Here is a 25541-nt window from a genome sequence, read left to right on the forward strand (position 1 = left end):
CCCCATACGCATTACAGTCTGTTGTACCTGAGGCAAGAAGAAACTGACAAGCTGTCAAGAAAAGATGATATTTTTACTCCCTCTGAGAAATTCTCAAGAATTGTCCATTCTTGGTGCAAGAGGATGAAGGGAAATCATACAGTTGGGTTAAAATAGATAGGCTGTCCTCCTAGCTCAGTCAAGAAAATCACTTCGTTCAGTGGATTCGGGGGCTAAAGGTTTGCAAGTTCAAACATCGTGATCCCCAGTGAGAAGAACAGATAACCTTACTGTGGTCCCCGGTGCTTGGAATGAAGTACGGATAAGAGGTGGCTGCAAATATACAGTCCTTGCAAGCATGAAGAGAAAAGGGTCACAGGATTAATTGGAAAAAATCTTCTAGTTCCCCCTCTGCTTGTAACATATTTATATAGTGCATGAAATGTCTAAAATATTTACAGAGAGTTTTTAGATTTTCTAGATTACAAATTGGCTGAAAGAAGGAAAACACATTAGGACTGAATGGTCAGTTAGATGGAAAAGAATTACTGTGGAGTGCTCCAAGGGTTTGTACTAGGATCTGTGCTGTTTAACATTCATAAATGATCTGGAGATGGAAGTGACAAGTGAGATGAGTGGAGGAATGGCCTAGTGGAGTGGAGGAGTGGCCTAGTAGTTGGAGCACCTGTCTTGACATCCAGAGGTGGCCAGCTCAAATCCCACTGCTGCTCCTTGTGATCCTGGGCAAGTCACTTAACCCTCCATTGCCTGCCTCAGGTACAAACTTAGATTGTGAGCCCGCCAGGGGCAGAGAAATACCCAGTGTACCTGAATATAACTCGCTTTGAGCTACTACAGAAAAGGTGTGAGCAAAATCCAAATAAATTTGTGGAGCCAAAATAATTCAAACTCGTTAAAACAGCTGAGAATTGTGATACTTTGCAGAAGGATGTTGAGACTGAGCATCAAAATGGCAAATGAAATTTCATGTTGACAAGAAGTGCAAAGTGAAGCAAATAGGGGAAGAATTATTGCAGCTACGTTTCCAAATTGTTAAGCTGTGAGTTAGGAGTTACCATCCAAGAAAAAAGATCTTGGCATCATTGTGAATACTACATAGAAATTTTCAGCCCAGTGTGTCATGGATGCTAAACAAGTAGAACATAACAGATTATCCAAAAAGGGATGGAGAATAAAACTGGAATATATACCTCTTTATAGATCTTGATATGCAGTTCTGGTCACCCCACCTCAGAGGATATAGTTCAGCTAGAAAAGGTTCAGAGAAGGGTAACAAAAATGGTAAGGTAGAACACCTCCCTTATGAAGAGAGACTAAACAGATTAGGGCTTCTTAGCTTGGAGAAACGACTGAGGGGTGCAGTGACTAAATAGGAAATGGGTTTTTAACCTGTTAAGACAAAAAGAAGTCTTACCATTAGATTAGTGATCAGCAGTACTAAATTCAGTTGTGAAATCTGTTTCCGGAGGACATGGCCAAGGTGGCCAATATAGTGGGATTCAAGAGGATTGGACAACTTTCTGGAGTAAAACGTTAATTAAGAAGTTACTAGCTAGGTAGTCATTGTTCATCCCTGGAAATGGGAATTGCATGTACTTTTTGGGATCTGTTGGGCACATGCGTTCTTGGGCTCATTGGATCTTGATCTGACTCTGCTTGGCTTTTCTTATGTTTTTAAATGCACTGGTAGAGTGAAAAAGATTTTAAAATAAGTTCAATGAATTTAAAATTGGAAAAATGCTCTGTTACCAGCAAGGAAAGTAACAAAGAGAGGATCTTTGAAGTGACTTCTTTTTTTTGCCATGTTTGAGAAAAGAAAAATATGTATTAATACAACATAGCCATGTGACATAGAGGGGCATTTTCGATATGACGTCTAAGTCCAACTTAAGTGGAGAATATAGCCATTTCTAAAACAGAATGTCTATCTTTTTTTGTTGTTGTTTTGAAAATGACTATTTGCTAGATGTTTTTGTGCTCTGTGCGTTTATCTTTTTGGTCCATTTTCAAAAAACAAAAAATGACATCCAAGAGAAAAATGCACAAAATCGAGCAATCAGACACCCTAGGGGGCATTGCAGTGGACTTCAAATAAATGCTCCCAGGTACACATCTCACTGCTGCTCCCTTATCTCGTCTGTTGAGCCACCCAAAACCCACTATGCCCAACTGTACTCCACTACAGTAGCCCTTATGAGTGAAGAAGGTACTTATATGTGGGTAGAATGGGTTTCTGGTGAGTTTCGGAGAACTCACAGTTTCTACCACAAGTGTAACAGGTAGGGGAGTAGGTATGGGCTTGGGTCCACCTGTCTGCTGTGCACTGCACCCACCACTAGACTACTCCAAGACTTGGCCTTGGGACAGCAGGAGATCAGGCACTAAAGAGCTTCTTTTGCTGGTGGGCTGTACTGGGGACTGAAAGACGGAATTGAAGGCAGCTCAGCAACACTGCTGGAGATAAGTACGGTGTCTGCTGCACTGACTTCGTACCGGTACCCCAGACTAAAGGCCTCATCTGCCAGTGAGGGGAAAGGGGGACAAGAGCCTATACTTCTTAACCCTCCTATGTATGCTGACACCCCCCCCCCCCCCAAACTCACCATCACTAGGTACCTAATCCTCTCCTTGGTCCCAGATACACATCTATCCTGCCCCATACAACCCCCTACTATTGACTGCCCCATGTACACACACCCACACTGCATCCCTGACATGCACAAGCCCTCATTCTCTCATCTCAGAGTTTCACCCACACAGTGCTACCACATCAGACAATCCCCTATTTACCCCCCTGTCCTACACATTCCTGCCCCAGACACCGCCACCCCTGCTCTTGATATTCACCCGCATACGTACTGTGCTCCACACACCCCTGGGAACTGAACCCGGTTCTCAGTCCACTGCACTAACCATTTGGCACTCCACTGAAGGCTTCCTTGAGCCTTTCCAACAGCTGTCTTGCTTTCTCAGCCTCAGAATTGTATTACTGTTTGTGTGTGTGTGATCTGAACTTAGGGAAAGTCAGGAGCTCCATGCCTTTCTCTCCCCCCCCCCCCCCCCCCCCCCCCCCCCCCCCCGCCCATATACTGTTTCATTTTATCAGAGTTTGTTTTGCAGAAGCTGGACAATCTTCTCCCACAGAAATGCAGTGGGCCATTATCTTGGAGAGCTTATTTTTCTGGAGTTCCAGACTGATTTTTTGATCCTGTTCCCCTAAATTTTCAAAGATGTATTTTCCCATAGACAGACGTTCTCAACTCCTTATATATAATTTTTCTAGCATGTTGAGCTGGAAATAATAAAAAGTAGGGGTATAAACACAAACCTTCCCGGATGCCGCCATCCATAATTCATCTGTACTATGTGCAGAAAATTGTGCGCGTAATTTTGAAGGTATAACAAATGGGCAATTTTCAAAGGGGCAATTTCTGTAGGTAAAGTGCTTAGTTACTCATAAACGTCCCTTTGACCATTGTGGAGGCTAACTTTACAGCACACCTGTATGAAATCTCCCCCTCCCCCCTCTGTTTTATAAGGGCAACATACATTCTTTTGTGTCTTTATGAAGTAGCCTTTTAGATTTATCCCAAATGGTGCGCCTTCTGTTGCACAATTTTACACGTTTTGAAGATGTAAATGTGTGCCTTGTACTCTCTGCAGGTACAAGTATCTTTTACATGTGCACCTACAATACAATTCCACCCCAGCTCTGCCAAACATGTTCCCAAAAACACCTATGTGTAGTGTGCATATAAAGACAAAGGACCTTATTGGCACACATATACACATGTATTTGGCTGTGTCATTTTGTAAGAGCCATATTCCATACACAAAGCCCCCTTAATTAAAAAACTATCCTCATAGTGAACTGGGATCATTTTATAAACAACTTGAGCCACAGTAAAAATTAAAGGGATCTGAATTATTCTGGGATTGGTACACACAAAGGATAAGTTCAGATGTGTAGTTGGATGGCTGAGGCATAGAAGTCTCTCACTTTGCTTACGCCTGATGGTTTAGAGAATGGCTTAGAGAAGAGAGTCTGCCTCTTCTATATCTAGCTTGCTCATAGGTTGGGGCAGAGGGATATAACATCTTTTAGCCCATTGTCAGCCCTTCATCTTAACATTTCACAAGGCTCTGTCTTCCTTTAGGCCCCAAACTATGGAATGACCTCCCTCTTCATATCACTACTACTACTACTTAACATTTCTGCAGCGCTGTACAACTTAACATGGAAGGACAATCCCTGCTCAAGGAGCTTACAGTCTAAAAGACAGGTGTACAATCTAGAAGACAGGTGTAAATCTAGAGACAAGTGTACAATCTAAAAGACAAGTGTAGAGTCGAACTGATGGGGGCATACTATATTTCTCGAAAGGTTAGGTGCCGAAAGCAGCATTGAAGAGGTGAGTTTTAAGCAGAGATTTGAAGATGGGTAGGGAGGGGGTTGGCGTAGGGGTTGAGGAAGATTGTTCCAGGCATAGGGTGAGGCAAGGCAGAATGAGCGGAGCCTGGAGTTGGCAGTGGTGGAGAAGGGTACTGAAAGGAGGGATTTGTCCTGTGAGCGGAGGTTACGGGTGGGAACATAGGGGGAGATGAGGGTAGAGAGGTAGTGAGGAGCCGTAGACCGGGAGCATTTGTAGGTAAGGAGGAGAAGCTTGAATTGTATGCGGTATCTGATCGGATATCAGGGATCAGCTTTTAAGAAATTACTCAAGACTCATCTCTTCACTGAATCCTTCCCTTCTCCCATTATCTTTCAACCCTTCCCCCTCTCTCTCCACCCCCCCCCCCCCTTTATTTTAACTGTGTAAACGGCTTAGATGCCTGTGTGCAGGCCATTAGCAGTATATAAATAAATCAATCTCTGGGACTGCTTTACTCAAAGATGGGCACCGGGCTACACAGTGTTTTTACCTCTCAGAATGAATGGCTCAGGAACTGACTCGGATACAGAGCATGCCACGTATAGGACTGAATGACTCAGAGAACCGACAAATGAATACAGAACCCTTACATCACCAGTTCATATTCCGTCCAAAATACCAAGATGACCATTCAGTAACCTGCATGAAATAGGTCATCATCCATTAGTTTCACTCATCACTCAATGGACAGCTACTAGTTAGTCTCAGCAAAAGGCAGAGGAATAGAAGGGCATGAAAAATGAATATAAAATACATGACAGTACCTCAAGAAGGATTTCAATAATCCTTGTGAAAATTAGGTAAAGATCTATGAAAATACAGGAAGACCAGCAAATATATTCTACAACAGCATCATTAAAATCTTCCCAGCTGTTAACATACTCTGATCATATTTGCAGTTGTGCAGAGCATTTTTCTGGTCATTTCTTACCTTGCATATTGCCAGTGCCTTCAGGTTGACATATAGATTTTAGGGTCTATTTTGCCTTTTGGTGTTCCTGTTGCCAAAAGTTAATATTTGAAATGAGTAAAGAGATGCTTTGAGAAAAGGGAAGCAGGGTTGTAATGGTGATTTAAATGGTGTCTATCTTACACGCTTTCCTTTCTGTATATTCTCTTCCTGTATAATTCTTAGATTTTTCTATAGATCAGGGGTGTAGCTACGGGTGGGCCTAGGCCCGCCCAATCTTGGCTCAGGCCCGCCTGCCTGCCTGCCAAGTCTCCCACATTCAGCGGGACACTCCCGCTTTGGCAGGTCATCTTCCGCACTCCTGCCAAAGCGGGAAAGTCTCCCGCTGCCGCTGCGATGATCCTCCGCCGCCGCTGCTTCTCTGTGAGCAGCCTCAGCAAAAGAAGAAAATGAAGCGCGGGACCGCAGCAGCCTTCAGGCATGCGCTGTCGGCTCTGCCGTCCTCTGCCCCCGCTGACGTCAATTTCCTGTTCCGACAAAGGCTGAGGACCGGCAGACCGACAGCGCATGCCTGAAGGCTGCTGCAGCCCCGCGCTTCATTTTCTTCTTTTGTTGAGGCTGCTCACAGTGGCAGCGTGTAGAAGGGATGCAGTTGAGCTGATCTCAGCAGCCGTTTGGGGTCCTGGGGAACTAAGGTACGTGGATGCTGGGGTGGAGGAAAAATATTTTGTTTGGAAGAGGAGGAGGAAGATAGTGTGTCAGGGTGTATGTTGCATGGGGGGGGGGGAAGAGAGAGAGATCAAAGATGTTGGATGGGGACAGAAAAAGGGGAGACACTGGATGAAAGGAGGAAGAGAGAGGAGATGGATGAAAGGAGGGAGACACTGGACAGAAGGTGGAGTGCGAGAGAAGATGTTGGTGGAAGGGAGAGAGAGAAAGGGGACATGCTGGATGGAAAGAAAGAGTTGGGATGCTGGATAGAAGAAGGGTACAGAGAGAAAGATGAATGGAAAGAGGGGACATGGAAAAGGGCAGGGGAGAGACAAGCTGTTGGGGAGAAGGAAGGGGAGCAAGGGGGAGACCTTGGTTGGTCAGATGGAGAGAGAAACAGGAGAAATGCTGGATGAAAGGAGGGAGAGAGAGGAAAAATGCTAGAAGTAGGGCGCACTACTCATGCCTATATATATATATATATATATATATATATATATATATATATATATATATATATATATATATATATATATTAGTGCCCACCCATATTAGCTGTGGGCCCAGCCAAAATGTCAGGTCTGGCTACGCCACTGCTATAGATGTGTGTCAATTTGTCATATTAATTATTGTGATAGTTTAAAGAACTGCCTTTTATTCAGACTTTGTGTGTTGAAGTTAATGGCAACACAATTATTCAGTTGAATTGAGTTTAAAATTGCTTTTCATTATTGATTTCCATGCAAAACTACTCAAACCTCTGTTGAGCTCATCACAACTGTGTAGATTTTTGTTCTCTTTCCAAGGTCTCTTGATGATAAAATTGTAAATGCAAATTAATTAAAAAGCAGCATGGCTACCTTATAGTTCAAAGGATGGACACATTTTTAAAGCTGAACATATTTTGGATCTAAACAAGAGCCAAATCGGTTCATAGTGTAATAACCGTTAAATATTCATGTAGCTGCATTTGGCACAAAGATTACAGAAAAGTCGTTTCTTTTCCCTATGAACAGAGGATATTTGGTTGCCTTTTTAGTCCACTGGAGTAAGCAGAGAAAAAGGTTAGCAAACTAAGGTATTTCCTGCAGCACCTGTGTTGCATTCTTTTTTTTGTATTGGAAGCTGCATTTCTAAATTATCAAATACAGTGGAGTAAAACTGCTGGAGCCTGTTGATATAATGAGCTGGCCAATATCGCAGGTGGGCAACATCGGTACTCAAAGAACACAACCCAGTCGGGTTTTCGGGATTTCCCTAATGAATATACACAGTATCTGCACTGCCTTCATTGTATGCAAATAGATCTCATGCATATTCATTGCCTCTTCTTAGTAACTTTAACCGTTTTCAATATGTAACAAAACTTAATGCTTCTTTTACAAATTACACAATCTTAAAACCCTCCTTATCCTCACTATTTCAATCACATCACATACATGTATACCATGCACTTCTCTTAATTCTAACTACATTAACTCGTATCCATGATTGAAATTCAACTTGTGCATTGATGACTCTATTGATTACTCTGTTGTTATATCCACTAAAATTCTCTGTACAACCCACAGTTCTCAATATTAACTCTAACAGTCAAACAATTCCTGTTTGGTTTTATAAACAATCTCTTATCTTGAGTCATTTTCAGTTCACATCGGGTTGTTAATTGCCTCTTTCTCTCAGTCTTTCAGTCCTTTTTCCAATACACAGATTGTGTAATTTGTAAAAGAAGCATTGAGTAAATAAAGTTTTGTTACATATTGAAAACGGTTAAAGTTACTAAGAAGAGGCAATATAGTAAGTGTAACTTATTGAAGAAATTTTCTCACAGGGGTAGAAAGATGCATATTCATTGGAGAAATCCTGAAACCCTAACTGGGTTGTGGCCCTTGAGGACAGGTTGCCCACCCCTGTTCTAACTATTGAATAAAATTCACCTCCTTCAGCAAGTACAAACTGATACATAGTATTGTGTACCTCCTGTCAGATGGCATTTTGGAATGACCTTCTTTTCTATTTACTGGATTCAGATGTTTGTTGAGGTCGTGTAGGTGTATGATTAATGGAAATGGATCTCATTGATGGATCGGGGCATACTTGGACTACCTTTCAGATGAGTAGTCTCCATCACTTGTGGGACTGGAAAATAAAGGGACAGATGGGAAATTCCTTTCTAAATGCATCAAGATCTTCACGATGTCTTGTCATCTGCAGGTCCTGGCCGAGCTAAAGGAGTATGCTACTGAAGTGGATGTAGATTTTGTCCGTAAGGCAGTACGAGCGATTGGGCGCTGTGCCATCAAGGTTGAGGTATTCTTTCCAGCTTTCCTAAAGTTTTGCAGAAATTTCAATGTTCAACAAACTGTCAAAACATGTTGTATGAGGAGCCTATAATTAGTAGAAACCAGTCAAGTTGAATGAATTAACATTAGTACATTCTCATCAGATAATCCACTTCATTCTATTTTACTCCATAAGCAGCTAATTAAAGAAATTCTAAGCATTAACTTGGATTTAGAGAGGCTAGTCTGGCTGATTTAGATTTGACATAGCTCATAGTATAATCTTAAAAAGAATGCCCACATCACTTTGGATGAGAGATTTTGTCTCGCATCTGAATCGTCATACTTTGTTACTAGAGTTTGCCATAGCTTAGTGAACCAGCTCACCAGATATGAGACCCCTACATAAGTACATAAGCACTGCCACACTGGAAAAACACCAAAGGTCCATCAAGCCCAGCATTCTGTCTCCGACAGCAGCCAATCCAGGCCCCAAGAACCTGGCAAAAACCCCAAATTTAATAACGATCAATGGACTTTTCCTTCAGGAATCTACACACTCCCACTTGGATTTATTATTCTGGCTACCAACAGCAAAATGGATAGCAGTTTCTTATTGGTAAGTGACAGGAAATCATATTCTGGGAGGAGTCCTAACCTTGTTATTGGCTAACTCTCAACTCCACTCACTGTAGTCAAAACTCTTAAAGCAGTGGACAGTCATACTACATGCACTTAAAGCTGCCCTCTAGATCACATCCCTACCAACATATCAGATTGGATTGTTTTCAGGGCTGCACTTTAATTGCAGTTAACTGTGTGACTAATATTAAATCATTAATTGCGATTTAAAAAAACCCTAATTGTATTGCAGTGTCTCCTATTTGTTTTAAAAGTATGCACAGAATGACACTAGCTGCAAATCTTTTACCTGCATAAAGGGCAGGCAGTTTTAGAAAGACTCATTTCCACTGTTAAAACATTGTTTACCTATGGAAATGGTTTTGAAAATTATCCTCTGGGAGGCCAGTTTTTGGCCTCCCCATGATGCTTCCGATGTACCCACAGGCCTGCAAGCTGATCTCCAATATTGCATTGATCTGACTCAGTATGCCACCACTTCTGTTTGCAGAACACTTATTTCTTTTCTGTTTGAGATACCAACGAGATTTCATACTCAAGACTCAGAGGCTTCTTAACTGGCCAAGCAACAGTTATTTCTGATTGAACAGCAAAATTCAGAGCCAAGCAGCCACTAAACTTGCTTCTCGAAAGTGAAACCTCAGTGCTGTTTGGTCGCACCCATTTTGTGCCAGCACTAGCAGTGGAGTCAGAAATGTGACTGTCTGATGCTGCTTGATAAGTATGGATGCTGCTGTCCACCCCTGGAGAACTATAGCTATATTCATAAAATAAACTGAGTAACTTTCAGCCAGGTTTCTGCCATCACTGCCTGGTTCCCAAACCTGGTTCTGGAGGCACCCCAGCCATTCAGGTTTTCAAGCTATCCACAATGAATATTGTTTGCAGTGGAGGCAGTGCATGCAAATCTTTTTCATGAACAATCATTTTGGGTATCCTGAAAACCTGACTGTCTGGGGTGCCTTCAGGACCAGGTTTGGGAACCACCGGTCTGGTGGTATGACTATAAAACTCTCCTTTATATGGCTGTGATTTTGTAGGAAGAGGGAATGTTTCTGTTTCACTTCTGTCCTTGAATAACAATTACTTTGTAGGGATGCAAAGTATTCCTGTTTTATCTGTCATGTGGTTAGGAAGAACTTTTGTCATATTAATTACTGCAATATTTTTAAAGAACCAAAGTGTTAAGTTAACTATGTGTAAAGTAACTATTTCTAAACACCAGAAGAGCAAGTCTTCTTTTCCCTGCTTGTAAGTCTAGACCCTGTACTTCTGTCTTTTTTTTTTTGCGGCTTGCTCTGGTTTGACTATGAACTCTACTTTTTGAGTGGTATTCTAACTCCATGTTCTGTCACCAGCAATCAGCGGAGCGCTGCGTGAGCACACTTCTGGACCTCATCCAGACCAAAGTCAACTATGTCGTGCAGGAGGCCATCGTCGTCATCAGGGACATATTTCGCAAGTACCCAAACAAGTGCGTGCAGCTGCAACGCATAACAAAGTGCAACAGAAATATAAACATATTCTTGAGTGTCATGTTTGAAAGATCTACACTGGTTGCCAATATTCTACTAGGATAACATTTTATTTTGTTTGGTTTATAAAGGTTTTTTGCAACTTCCATCCCTTCAGGTTGTAAAATTAACTTCTACATGAAATGGGGCCTTTTGCTACTCATGTCATATTATAATTACTTTAGTTTTTATTGTTAAGATTTTTGTTAAGTTCTGTAAACCGCTTTAAAACATCACTGTATTAAGTGGTATATTAAGTAATTAAATTATAATCTGGAGTGGGATATTCCTGAGCAATGATAAAATTTTATCCTCCTGTTCCAGAGGAAAAAGAGAAACTTCAGCAGCCCAGAGTAGGTGCTCTAGTAACTACTTTGACCAAAATGATCACCATTTCTTTTGAAGGAGGGATGACAGGATTTCAGAGCTACTAAGCTTGAAAGATTGCTAGAAAACAGGTTGGGTTTCCACTTGGCAGAATTCCAGCAAAGCCAGAAAGTGGGGATGTGAGGAGATACAAGCCTGGTCATTATGTCTGCTTTCAAAAGTTGCAATTTCAGTCCAGTTAGATGGCTTGTCTTTGAGACAAAAAAAGGAGGCAGTCAAGTATCTGCTGCCTCTTGAGTGGCTCAGTGATTTTTAGAGAATGGACCCAGGCCACACCTGACCAATGGGTTCTGAATATAGGTAGGAAGGTTCTTTCATACAGTCTTTGGGAGTGAGTAGTTATCTTTTTGCTGGCAATATACAGTTGGTGTTTTGAACTGTCGCAGTGTAGCTAGATCTTTCTGGTATTAATTGTCTAGCTGCCATAGCTGTTTAATATTGAATCCAGAAAAATATAAGACAGTGTGGGTTAGCAGCCCCATCATCATCTCCATGGGTTCAGGGATATGTATTATCTTTGTTGGAATCTTTGAAGATCCTAGGAATTAATTTTGATACGCAATTGCTTTTAAAAGCCATGTCTCAGTGGTAGTGAAGGGTTCCATCTAAGAAGGAAACACTAAATAAATCATACAGTATACTATATAAACTAAAAGACACTTTTATATTAGGCTAATATCCTTAATACTGTAGCAAGTTTTAAATTATTGAAAAACTCAAAAACACTAAGATGGAGTCAGCAGTCCAGCAGCGAGAGGAGTGCTATCCAGTCTTTTGCATTGAGTGTCACATGTATGATTATCTCCCAGTTGGTGAGATGTCATATGTGTGTGCCCTTAGAGAACGTGTCCGTTCTCTTGAGGCTAGAGTAGCAGACTTGGTGGAGCTGAGGTACATAGAGGAGACCTACAGGGATGTTGTAGAGAAGTCCCACCTCCAGTCTGGTAGCCCTTGTGCTACCTTGGAGGAGGGAGGTCTAGAAGGAGAGCATCACCCTGGTGAAGTAGGAAGTAGCCAGGACCTACCCACCAGGGTATGTACTATCCTCTCACACTGAGGATATGTCTCCAAGTGCTGCTCGGGAGGGAAAGGTTAGGACAGCCATTGTAGTTGGTGATTCGATCATTAGGCATATAGATAGCTGGGCGACTGGTGGATGTGAGGATTGCCTGGTGACTTGCCTGCCTGGTGCGAAGGTGACGGATCTCACGCGTCACCTAGATAGGATTTTAGATAGTGCTGGGGAGGAGTCGGCTGTCCTGGTACATGACATAGGAAAACGTGGGAGAGAGGTTCTGGAAATCAAATTTAGGCTCTTAGGTAGAAAGCTCAAATCCAGATCCTCTAGGGTAGCATTTTCTGAAATTACTACTACTACTTAACATATCTAGAGCGCTACTAGGGTTACGCAGCGCTGTACAAAATACTACTACTACTACTATTTAGCATTTCTATAGCTCTACAAGGCGTACGCAGCGCTGCACAAACATAGAAGAAAGACAGTCCCTGCTCAAAGAGCTTACAATCTAATAGACAAAAAATAAAGTAAACAAAAAGGACGGTCCCTGCTCAAAGGAGCTTACAATCTAAAGAACGAAATGTCAAGTTGGGGCAGTCTAGATTTCTTGGGTAGAGGTTAGGTGCCGAAGGCGACCTTGAAGAGGTGGGCTTTAAGCAGAGATTTGAAGATGGGCAGGGAGGGGGCCTGGCGTATGGGCTCGGGGAGTTTGTTCCATGCGTGGGGTGAGGCGAGGCAGAAAGGGTGGAGCCTGGCATTGGCGGTGGTGGAGAAGGGTACTGAAAGGAGGATTTGTCTTGAGAGCAGAGGTTACGGGTAGGAACGTAAGGGGAGATGAGGGTTGAGAGGTAAGGAGGGGCTGCAGATCGAGTACATTTGTAGGTTAGTAGCAGAAGCTTGAATTGAATGCGGTAACTGATCGGAAGCCAATGAAGTGACTTGAGGAGAGGGGTGATATGAGTGTATTGGTTCAGACGGGAAGATAAGACGTGCAGCAGAGTTCTGAACGGACTGAAGGGGGGGGGGGGGGGATAGGTGGCTAAGTGGGAGACCAGTGAGGAGTAGGTTGCAGTAGTCAAGGCGAGAGGTAACGAGAGAGTGGATGAGAGTTTGGGTGGTGTGCTCAGAGGGGAAAGGGCGAATTTTGCTAATGTTATAGAGGAAGAAGCGACAGGTCTTGGCTATCTGCTGGATATGCGCAGAGAGGGAGGAGTCAAAGATGACACCGAGGTTGCGGGTAGAAGAGACGGGGACGATGAGGGTGTTATCAACCGAAATAGAGAGTGGAGGTAGAGGAGAAGTGGGTTTGGGTGGGAAGACAAGAAGTTCAGTCTTGGCCATGTTCAGTTTCAGGTAGCGGTTGGACATCCAGGCAGCAATGTCAGATAAGCAGGCCGATACTTTGGCCTGTGTGTCTGCAGTGATGTTAGGTGTGGAGAGATAAAGCTGGGTGTCGTCAGCTTAGAGATGATACTGGAAGCCATGAGTCGAGATCAGGGAGCCCAGGGAAGAGGTGTAGATAGAGAAAAGAAGGGGTCCAAGGACAGAACCCTGAGGGACTCCAACAGAGAGCGGGATAGGGGTGGAGGAAGAACCATGAGAGTGTACTCTGAAGGTACGATGGGAGAGATAAGAGGAGAACCAGAGGAGGACAGAGCCCTGGAACCCAAAAGAGGACAGTGTGTCAAGAAGTAAGCTGTGATTGACAGTGTCAAAAGCGGCGGATAGGTCAAGGAGCATGAGGATGGAGTAATGACCTTTGGATTTAGCAAGGAACAGGTCATTACAGACTTTGGATAATGCCGTTTCTGTCGAGTGAAGTGGGCGAAAGCCAGATTGAAGCGGATCAAGGATGGTATGAGAGGCGAGAAAATCAATGCAACGACTGTGAACGGCGCGTTCAAGTATTTTGGAGAGGAAGGATAGGAGGGAGATGGGGCGGTAGTTCGAGGGACAGGTAGGGTCAAGTGAAGTTTTTTTGAGGAGAGGTGTGACAACAGCATGCTTGAAGGTGTCGGGGACAGTTGCGGTGGAGAGAGAGAGGTTGAGGATATGACAGATGGGGGGGGGGTGATAGTAGGAGAGGTGGTGATAAGTAAGTTGGTGGGGATGGGGTCTGAGGAACAGGTGGTGCATTTCGAGGAGGAGAGAAGATGGGCGGTTTCCTCTTCGGTGATATCAGGAAAAGAGGAGAAGGAGGCCTGGGTTGATTGGATGAGGGAGTGGGTGATAGGATGAAGAGGAGGAGAAGGTTTAGTGGTGAATTCGAGGTTGATCTTCTGGACCTTGTCGCGGAAGTAGTCAGCCAGTGATTGAGGAGAGAGTGGGGGGGGGGGGGGGTGGGAGCGGAAGGCACTTTGAGGAGGGAGTTGAGAGTGGCGAAGAGACGACGAGGGTTAGAGCTGAGGGAATTAGTCAAATGAGTGTAGTAATCCTGTTTGGCGAGGAATAGGGAGGACTGGAAGGAGGATAGCATGAATTTGTAGTGAATGAAGTCAGCATGGGTGCGAGATTTCCTCCATAGGCGTTCAGCTGATCGGGAGCAGGAGCGAAGGTAACGGGTGCAGGGGTTAAGCCAGGGCTGGGGATTAGTGCGCCTTGTGGGACGGGAAACAGACGGTGCAAGGGTGTCTAGGGCGGAGGAGAGAGTGGCATTGTAATTGGATACAGCCTTGTCGACGGAGGACGTGATGGACAGGAGGAGATCAGAGATAGTAGCGGATAAGGTGGGGGGGTCAACAGCCTGGAGATTCCTGGAGGTAGTGGTTAGTGTTGGGCGGGACTGAGGGGGAGGGTGATGAAGTGTGAATGTGATCAGGTGATGGTCAGAAATGGGAAGAGCAGAGACGCAGAGATTAGAGGGCGAGCAGGTAGAAAGGAGGACAAGATCAAGACAGTGACCAGATTTGTGAGTAGGGGTGGTGGAGCTCAGTTGGAGGTTGAAGGAGGAGGTTAGGGTGAGGAATTGAGAAGCATATGAGTCGGATGGGTTATCAGTGTGTATGTTGAAGTCACCAAGAATGAGGGATGGGGATGAGGGCTCGAGAAAAACGGAGAGCCCTCATCCCCAGTCAGTGAGGAAGGAAGGGAGGGACTTATCAGGGGGGCGGTAGATGACTGCAACTCGGAGTGGCAGCGGGTAGAATAGATGGATGGAATGGACTTCGAAGGATGAGAAGCAGTGAGACTATGGAAGGAGGAGGGGTTGAAAACTGCAGGAGGGCGAAAGTAGTAGGCCATTGCCGCCACCGCGGCTAACTGTGCGGGGCAAGTGGGAGAAAAGTTAGCCTCCGTGGCAAAGGGCTGCGACTGAGGCAGTGTCGTCGGGGGTGAGCCAGGTTTCGGTTAGGGCAAGCAGATGGAGGGAATGGGAGATGAAGAGATCATGGGTGAAGGTAAGTTTCTTGCAGATTGAGTGGGCATTCCACAGGGCACACAAGAAGGGGAGGAGGGGAATGGAGATGAGATTGGAGATATCGCGGGAACGTTTGCATAGATGAGACGAGGACATGTGTGGAGGACCTGGGTTGGGATTGATGTCTCCTGCGGATAGCAGGAGAAGGAACAAGAGCGGAGAAGGGTGGGGGAGGTAGGGCGCCGAAGGCGAGATGCGCTGAGGAGGTATGGGGAAGGGTTCATGGCAGGAAGGAGGTGTTGGAGGTTAAGAGCTAGGAAGGAAGAGGAGGACAGTAGGGATGGTGAGGTGGTGGGGGATAGGGGTAGGTAGGGTATTGCAGTAGTGAGCAGGACGGGGTGGGGGGGGTGGGTAGTGAGTTTGTGTGGTAGACAGCGGAGGGAGGGGGAAGAGATTGGGGAGGGATAGGGCGAGGAATAGAATGTGAATGGGGGCCATAGGTAGTGAGCGGTAGGGAGTGAGTGAGTAGGCAAGTTGGACAAGCTGGAACAAGCTTGATCAGGCGGGCTGGGACAAGTTCGATCAAACGGGCTGGAACAGCTGGAGCAGGCAGGGAGAGGCTGATCAGGCGGGCTGGAACAAGCTGGTGTAGATGGACTGGAACGAGCAGGAGAAGCTGGATCAGGTGGGGTGGAGCAAGCTGGTGCAGATGGACTGGAAGCTGGATCAGGCGGGCTGGAGCAAGCTGGTGCAGATGGACTGGAACGAGCAAGGGGGAGCTGGAGAAGCTGGATCAGGCTGATTGGAGCAAGCAGGATTAGGCGGGCTGGAACAGCAGGAGCAGATGGCTGGAGAGCTGGATCAGGCTGACTGGAGCAAGCTGGATTAGGCGGGCTGGAACGGCAGGAGCAGGTGGCTGGAACAAGCAGGAAGAGCTGGATCCGACTGAGGCTGGAGCAGACGGACTGGGACGAGCAGGGGGAGCTGGATCAGGCGGGATGGAGCAAGCTGGAATAGGCGGGCTGGAGAAGCTGGAACGAGCAGGGAGAAGCTGGATCAGGCGGACTGGAGCAAGCTGGATTAGGCGGGCTGGAACAGCTGGAGCAGGTGGCTGGAATAAGCAGGAAGAAGCTGGATCCGGCGGACTGGAACAGGCTGGTGCAGATGGACTGGAACGAGCAGGGAGAAGCTGGATCAGATGGAGTGGAACAAGCTGGACCAAGCTGGAGCAGATGGTTGTAATAAGCAGGGAGGCTGGAGCAGGCGGACTGGAACAAGCAGGAAGAAGCTGGATCGTGCGGAGTGGATGGAACAGTAGGGAGAAACTGGGTCAGGTGTCCTGTAGCAAGCTGAGCAGATGGTCCGGATTCAGCAGATGGGCGGACTTCCCTACGCCGGCTCGGCCAAACACTGCGAGCTTCACCTCTGCACTCTTGGCCATTGTCTCCAGCAAAGGGCACCCTGAATTCAGGGCAGGGTCCAGCTGTTCCTCTTCATGGTGATCTGCAGGCCTGCTTCATAACCCAGGCTGTGAGACCTGATCAGGAACCAGGGCAGACATTTCCATGCTGTTTCCCCTCTGAATTCTGCAGCTGCTGGGATGGATTCAGGCTGGAGATTTCCCTTTTCCGGGTCAATTCACCAAGGCTTCATTCACTCTCTCCAGTTCAGTCCATAACTCACTTTAAGAGCCCTCCACCAGCACTTCCATTTCCTCCTCATTCATTGACACTATTGATTTGCTACCTGTTCCACACGCAGGGCCAAAGAGACAGGCAGAGCTCCGGAGTCTCAATGCGTGGATGAGACAATGGTGCAGGGAGGAGGGTTTTAGATTTGTTAGGAACTGGGCAACATTCTGGGGAAGGGGGAGCCTATTCTGAAAGGATGGGCTCCATCTTAACCAAGGTGGGACCAGGCTGCTGGCGTCGGCATTTAAAAAGGAGATAGAGCAGCTTTTAAACTAGAAATGTGGGGGGGGGGGGGGGGGGGGGGAGGCTGACAGTTGCTCAAAAGCGCATGGTTCGGGATAAGGTATCTTGCAAGGATACCTCACAAACAGGGTTTCTGGATAGTGAGGTTGCACAACAGACTGTGGTAGGCCAGGTGCCCTTAAATACAACTAAAGATCAGACAAAAGATGGCAAATCAATAGTGTCAAGTACTAAGCATCATGCAAATAGGAAAAACAAACATACTCTGAAATGTCTATATGCAAATGCTAGTAGTCTAAGAAATAAGATGGGAGAGTTGGAATATATTGCACTAAATGAAAATTGGATATAATAGGCATTACTGAGACCTGGTGGAAGAAGGATAACCAGTGGGACACTGTCATACCAGGGTACAAAGTATATCGTAGTGATAGGGTGGACCGGACTGGTGGAGGGGTAGCATTGTATATTAACGAGAGCCTTGACTCAGATAGATTACAAATTCAGCAGGACACAAATCACACCCTTGAATCATTGTGGGTTGAAATTCCATGTATAAAAGGGAAAAGGACGGTGATAGGAGTGTACTACCGTCCGCCTCGCCAGGATGAGCAGGTAGACGCAGAAATGATAAAAGAAATCAGAGACGCAAACAAAATGGGCAATGTGATAATAATGGGTGACTTCAATTATCCAAATATAGACTGGGTAAATGTAACATCGGGACACGCTAGAGAGGTACAATTCCTTGATGAAATCAAGGACAGCTTTATGGAGCAGCTGGTGCAGGAGCCGACGAGAGAAGGAAAAATTCTAGACTTGGTCTTTAGTGGAGCGCATGATCTGGTGAGGGACGTTATGGTACTGGGGCCGCTTGATAACAGTGATCATAATATGATCAGTTTTGATATCAACCTTGAAGTAACTATACACAGGAAGTCAAATACGTTAGCATTTAACTTTAAAAAACGAGACTATGATCAAAGGAGAAGAACGGTTAAAAAAAAATTTAGGGGGCAACTGAGAGGGTAAAAACTGTACAACAGGTGTGGACGCTGTTCAAAAATACCATCCTGGAGGCCCAGGCCAAACATATTCTGCGAATTAGAAAAGAAAGACGGAAGTCCAAAAGACAGCCGGCGTGGTTGAAAAGTGAGGTGCAGGAAGCTATTAGGGCTAAAAGAAACGCCTTCAGAAAATGGAAGAAGGAACCGTCTGAAAATAACAAGCAGCATAAGGAGTGTCAAAGCAAATGCAAGGCGCAGATAAAGAAGGCCAAGAGGGATTACGGAAAAAAGATAGCATTAGAGGCAAAAAACATAGCAAAAAATTTTTTTTCGGTATATTAAAAGCAGGAAGCTGGCAAAAGAATCAGTTGGGTCGCTGGATGACCGAGGGGTAAAAGGGGCGATCAAGGAAGATAAAGACGTAGCGGAGAGATTGAATGAATTCTTTGCTTCGGTCTTCACTGAGGAAGATTTGGGTGGAATACCGGTGTCGGAAATGGTATTTCAAGCAGACGAGTCGGAGAAACTTACTGACTTCACGGTAAACCTGGAGGACGTAATGGGGCAGTTCAACAAACTGAAGAGTAGCAAATCTCCTGGACCAGATGGTATTCATCCTAGAGTACTGATAGAACTGAAAAATGAGCTTGGGGAGCTACTGTTAGTGATTTGCAATTTATCCTTAAAATCGAGCGTGGTACCGGAAGATTGGAGGGTGGCCAATGTAATGCCTATTTTTAAAAAAGGTTCCAGGGGAGATCCGGGAAATTATAGACCGGTGAGTCTGACGTCGTTGCCGGGGAAAATGGTAGAGGCTATTATCAAAAACAAAATTACAGAGCACATCCAAGGACATGGATTACTGAGACCAAGTCAGTACGGCTTGTGTGTGAGGAAATCTTGCCTGACCAATTTACTTCAATTCTTTGATGGAGTAAACAAACATGTGGACAAAGGGGAGCCAGTTGATATTGTGTATCCAGATTTTCAAAAGGCATTTGGCGAGGTACCTCATGAAAGGCTACAGAGGAAACTGGAGAGTCATGGGATAGGAGGAAATGTCCTGTTGTGGATTAAAAACTGGTTGAAGGATAGGAAACAGAGAGTGAGGTTAAATGGGCAGTATTCACAATAGAGAAGGGTAGTTAGTGGGGTTCCTCAGGGGTTTGTGCTAGGACCGCTGCTTTTATATATATATATATATATATATATATATATATATATATATATATATATATATATATATATATATATATATATATATATATGAATGATTTAGAGATGGGAGTAATATTGAGGTTATTAAATTTGCTGATGACAGAAAGTTATTCAAAGTTGTTAACTCGCAAGAGGATTGTGAAAAATTACAGAAGGACCTTATGAGACTGGGAGGCTGGGCGGCTAAATGGCAGATGACGTTTAATGTGAGCAAGTGCAAGGTGATGCATGTGGGAAAAAAGAACCCGAATTATAGCTACGTCATGCAAGGTTCCACGTTAGGAGTTACGGACCAAGAAAGGGATCTGGGTGTCGTCGTCGATAATACACTGAAACCTGCTCAGTGTGCTGCTGCGGCTAGGAAAGCAAATAGAATGTTGGGTATTATTAGGAAAGGTATGGAAAACAGGTGTGAGGATGTTATAATGCTGTTGTATCGCTCCATGGTGCAACCGCACTTTGAATATTGTGTTCAGTTCTGGTCGCCGCATCTCAAGAAAGATATAGTAGAATTGGAAAAGGTGCAGTGAAGGGCGACTAAAATGATAGCGGGGATGGGACGACTTCCCTATGAAGAAAGACTAAGGAGGCTATGGCTTTTCAGCTTGGAGAAGAGACGGCTGAGGGGAGACATGATAGAGGTATATAAAATAATGAGTGGAGTGGAACAGGTGGATGTGAAGCGTTTGTTCACGTTTTCCAAAAATAGTACGACTAGGGGGCATGCGATGAAACTACAGTGTAGTAAATTTAAAACAAATCGGAGAAAAGTTTTCTTCACCCAACGTGTAATTAAACTCTGGAATTCGTTGCCGGAGAACGTGGTGAAGGCGGTTAGCTTGGAAGAGTTTAAAAAGGGGTTAGACGGTTTCCTAAAGGACAAGTCCATAAACTGCTACTTAAATGGACTTGGGAAAAATCCACAATTCCAGGAATAACATGTATAGAATGTTTGTACGTTTGAGAAGCTTGCCAGGTGCCTTTGGCCTGGATTGGCCGCTGTTGTGGACAGGATGCTGGGCTCGATGGACCCTTGGTCTTTTCCCAGTGTGGCATTACTTATGTATTAAGAACATTAAGGCAATTAAGTCATTTTTACACCATAAGGCGTTACTGACTCTAGTGTTTCAATTTAGTGATTAGTCATTTAGACTGATTTGATTCCATTTATAATGGTGTTACGAGAACAACCTTACAGAATACAGAAATGAAGTTAATCTCTGGTTTCGGTCGATTTGATCGTTACACCATTGCTAAAAGAACATCATTGGCTACCAGTTAGTTAACAGATCAAATCCAAGATATTCTTACGCACAAAATATTTTAGTGGCCTTCCTCAGAGCACATTGAGGTCATTATCTCAAATGGCTCTTCCATCTCTTGAGCTAGGTTAGATGTTAGGAAAGAATCTGCCTTTCTACCTAGCTCCAGCACTTTGGAATAGTTTACTGCAATATCTTAGAGATGAATTAAACTTTAAGAAATTTAAAATTGGATTGAAAACATACTATTTTGGTTTGGCATTTGGTTAAAATTTCATTCAACAGATTATGGGGTGCTGGTAGTGGACTGTGGGCAAAAATTAAGATATTTTTAAATGTGGTTTTATGTATTTTATTGTACACCACTTTGATTTAATTTGAAAGGCAGTATTACAAGTGTTTTAATAAACGTAGACATAATAGTAGTCGCAGATTTCTTTTTGGTTTCTCCTTGTTGTACCCTTCTCAAAAGGCAAGTTGTTTAGTCTACCTTACAGAACTTCCAAGCATTAAGGGTGGTGGTAACAGTCCCAAAAAGCGAATGGAAAACAGGGCATTATTCCATTTACTTTGTGGTGCCAAAGAAAGAAGGAAAGTTTCAACTGGCTTTTGACCTCAGATTCATCAACCAGGCTTCTGGGTATCACACTTCAGAATGGAGGCACTAAGATCCACAATTGCAGCAGTACAACCAGGAGAGTTCCTGACGCCTTAGACTTCAAAGAGGCTCGTCATCACATTCTAATTTGGCCTCCAGAACAGAAAAGGTTCTTGAAATATGAGGTTCTAAGGCGCACCACTTCCAGTTTCAGGGAATGCCTCTTGGTTTAGCTATTGCTCTCAGGGCTGCCTTTAAAGGTCATGGTGGTGGTAGTGAGAGGGTATGAGAGTGCATCCTTATCTAGATAATTTGCTAATAAGATCCAGCTCCCACGTAGAAAGTCTCCAGGTTACAAACAGTTTTACAGCTGCTGGAGTCCCCGGGTTGGGTAGTCAGTGCCAGCAAAGTCAATTTCTTCCCTCCTAGTTGTTTGAGTTCTTGGGGTAACATAGTAACATAGTAGATGACAGCAGAAAAAGACCTGCATAGTCCATCCAGTCTGCCCAACAAGATAAACTCATATGTGCTACTTTTTATGTATACCTTACCTTGATTTGGATCTGTCATTTTCAGGGCATAGACCGTACAAGTCTGCCCAGCACTATCTCTGCCTCCCAGTCACCGGCTCTGGGACAGACCGTATAAGTCCGCCCAGCAATATCCTCGCCTCCCAACCACCAGCCCCACCTCCCACCACTGGCTCTGCCACCCAATCTCAGCTAAGCTTCTGAGGATCCATTCCCTCGGAACAGGATTCCTTTATGTTTATCCCACGCATGTTTGAATTCCGTTACCGTTTTCCTCTCCACCACCTCCCGCGGGAGAGCATTCCAAGCATCCACCACTCTCTCCATGAAAAAATACTTCCTGACATTTTTCTTGAGTCTGATGGAATGAGCGTTTCTTCCATGCAGTTGGAGGAGCAAATCAGAAAGCTTTTATAGCAGACTTACCTCCTGAGGTTGGAATTGCATCCAGGTCCTCGGACCAGTAGAAGTGACCTTTGAGGGTAGTAGCTTGGTTCGAGTCCATGAGACATCTACAGAGCTCCCTTCTCAGTCATTGGTTGGCACATTGCAAATGTTGCCTTCCCTGTATATTGCAGGTGAGGGAACAGCATGAGGAGGTAGTTCTGCTCACAGAACGTATTCAAAGATGTGGAGCTGGATTCGCTACTCTGGCTAGTGGTAATAACAGATGCCAACCTCTTTGGCTGGGGGAAGCCCACTGTCAGCATCAGGTAGCAGAGGAGATGGTCTCTGGTGAAGGCCTCCTGGAACTCCAGGTGGTTTGCAAAGCTTCGTAAGTATTTGCCCTGTTCTGCTTCACCAGTGGTGATATACATCAGTGGTTTAGTTCTTATTTTTCTCATCGAGCACAATCAGTTAGTTGGAATCATGAATTTTCTTGTAAGGGTTTTAAAGAGGGGTTCCTCAGGGATCATTGGTCTTGCTCATTATTTTTAATCTGTACTTAAGACTGTTAGCTACATTAATGGAGGGTTGGAATATGGATTTTCATTTTTTTTTTTGCTGATGACATCTAGCTGGTCATCTTTATGAAGGATAAGCAAGAGGATGTCATCTTTGATTTCAGTAGGAAACTTCAGATTCTAACAGATTGGCTGTGTAAGCATGATTTGGTTCTAAGTACTGACAAATCAGCTGTAATATGGTTATCACATAAGTAGTGTGGTTTACAAGTTTGACCTGAGATATGTGGGAAGTCTTTTTCTTTGGTGAAGGACATAACGCTTGGTTTCTGATGTGATGTTGTATTGAAATTTAATCTTCAGGTAAGGGAATATTTTGAAATCTTGTTTGTTTTTTTTTCATCATCAAATGATTTGTGAATCTGAGCACACCACCCGTACTCTCGTCCACGCTCTCATTACCTCTCGCCTTGACTACTGCAACCTACTCCTTACTGGCCTCCCACTTAGCCATCTATCCCCCCTTCAATCTGTTCAGAACTCTGCTGCACGTCTTATATTCCACCTGAACCGATATACTCATATCACCCCTCTTCTCAGGTCAGATACCGCATACTGTTCAAGCTTCTCCTTCTTACCTACAAATGCACTCAGTCTGCAGCCCCTCATTACCTCTCTACCCTCATTTCCCCTTACGTTCCCGCCCGTAACCTCCTCTCACAGGACAAATCCCTCCTCTCAGTACCCTTCTCCACCACCGCCAACTCCAGACTCCGCTCATTCTGCCTCGCCTCACCCTATGCTGGGAATAAACTTCCTGAGCCCCCTCCCTACCCATCTTCAAATCCTTGCTCAAAGCCCACCTCTTCAATGTTGCTTTCGGCACCTAACCTTTATACCTTTCAGGAAATCTAGACTGCCCCTATTTGACTGACTGTACATTTGTCCTTTAGATTGTAAGCTCCTTTGAGCAGGGACTGTCCTTCTATGTTAAATTGTACAGCGCTGCGTAACCCTAGTAGCGCTTTAGAAATGTCTAGTAGTAGTAGTAGTAGTGAATTGAGACTGGTTTTGACTGTAAACAATTTGGTAAAGAGAGTGCATGCTTTGATCACTAGAAAGCTTGATTACTGCAATTCTCTTCCGCCTGGATTGAGTAAATCCAGTTTATATCATCTGTAATTGGTGCAAAATACTGCTGCCCATCTGATGATGGGACGTAAGAGATCTGATCATATAACACCAGTGTTGCACCAGTTGCATTGATGCCTGTTAACACGCATCACTTTTTAAGCTAGGTCTACAAATCACTTTAGGAAGACCTTCCAATCTATCTTTCAAAAAAATTGTCGAGGTTTATTCCTCGGAGACAACTACGCTCATCACAGAAAAAATCTTCTTCAGCTTCCCTATTTCCCTATCTTGATGTCATCAAGCTTGCTATGACCAGGAAAAGTATTCTCATATGTTGGGCCTTCTTTTATGGAACTCTTTTCCTGATGAACTTCAGAATGTTTCTTTCATAAACTTTTAAATATGTGGTAATTCCAAAGTAATGTGGTTGTATTTTCTTTTTACCTCAAACCCAACTTGATTGAATCTTATCTTCCCTACCCCACTACAACATTTTGTACTTATTCCGTACCGGACTTGGCGAATGCCTTCACGGTATTATGTAAGCCACATTGAGCCTGCAAATGTGTGGGAAAATGTGGGATACAAATGTAACAAATAAATACATTTGGAATTAATGTCTATTTTATTTGTATTTAACAGTAGTTGTGCAGTATAAACCGCTTTCACATTATGGTTCAAATGCAGTATCTAAAACTAATAAATCCAATCCTACATTAGGGGGAGCAAGAAGTCCTGTGATGTTTGCAGAGGTGATGCTTATCTGTGACTGGACAGAATGCAGTCTGCTTGTTTTTTTCAGCAGTGCACATTGCAAGAACCCAGAACCTACAGTGGGCTTTCTCAGCAGACCCTCAACTCGGGAGAATGGGAAGCATTGACAGCAGCCTTTCATCTCATAACAGACCTCTGGGGTCTGCTACTAGTTGATCTCATTGCAGCACAAAAAATTGCCATTCAATTCTTCAGCCAACAAAGGGAGACAGGAGCCAAAACTCTCAACACATTAACAATAGCTGCAGGAGGGGTTTCTTTACTTATTTCCCCCTTTCTTAATTTATAGAAGTTTTTATTGAAATCCAAACTCTTTTAACAAATAAGGAGAGAATCGGGTCAGATTGAACCTGACAAAGTAAATGATTGCAAGGCAGAAGTACACAAGACCAGCAACGTTACATCTGCCAGAACATTTGTATTTGTGTCCAGGACCTGACCTCTATCAAGGAAAAATGTTTATTTCCCCCTTTTCCTCGAATTGCAGCCCTTCCAGGTTGAGTAGTGCTTGTGGCACTGAACTGGCCCAGAAAGCTCTGGTTTTGTGGATGTAATTTGTATTCAGATCAAGCAGCTGCTCCAATTTCTGCAGGAGAGAGACCCTATCTCAGGGTCCAGTGATCATGTGGAATCCCTGCTACTTTCTTACAGCCTATTTATTAAGCAAACACACCTAAAAAGGGAAGGTTGCTTGAAAGAGGTCATTTCTACTTTGTTTTTAGCTAGGAAGCAGTCCACCTCTGCATCTTTATCATGAATGTGTCATGCTTATGAAGCCTGGTGTGTGGAGAGGGGTTTCTATCTGTGTGGCTTCTGTCCTTCATATTCTTGCCTTCCTACAGGAATGCCTCAAGAAAGGGTTAGGCACTAATGTGTTTTCAGGAATGCCTAGAGAAGTCCTCTTTGGCCTCTGATTTTGATGTCTGT

The 25541-nt window shown here is 44.3% G+C and overlaps 1 protein-coding gene across 2 annotated transcripts in view; it reads left to right on the forward strand.

Annotated features, from left to right (window-relative positions):
- AP2B1 (adaptor related protein complex 2 subunit beta 1) overlaps positions 1 to 25541 on the forward strand; it is a 383465-nt gene that overhangs the window by 154750 nt on the left and 203174 nt on the right. For both annotated transcript variants that reach the window (XM_030222393.1, XM_030222392.1), the window contains 2 exons: positions 8269 to 8364; positions 10337 to 10452. In XM_030222393.1, coding sequence (XP_030078253.1) covers positions 8269 to 8364; positions 10337 to 10452 — 212 coding nt within the window. The remainder of the gene's footprint in view (positions 1 to 8268; positions 8365 to 10336; positions 10453 to 25541) is intronic.

Source organism: Microcaecilia unicolor, chromosome 13 (genome assembly GCF_901765095.1).
Source record: "Microcaecilia unicolor chromosome 13, aMicUni1.1, whole genome shotgun sequence".
NCBI classification, from domain to species: domain Eukaryota; kingdom Metazoa; phylum Chordata; class Amphibia; order Gymnophiona; family Siphonopidae; genus Microcaecilia; species Microcaecilia unicolor.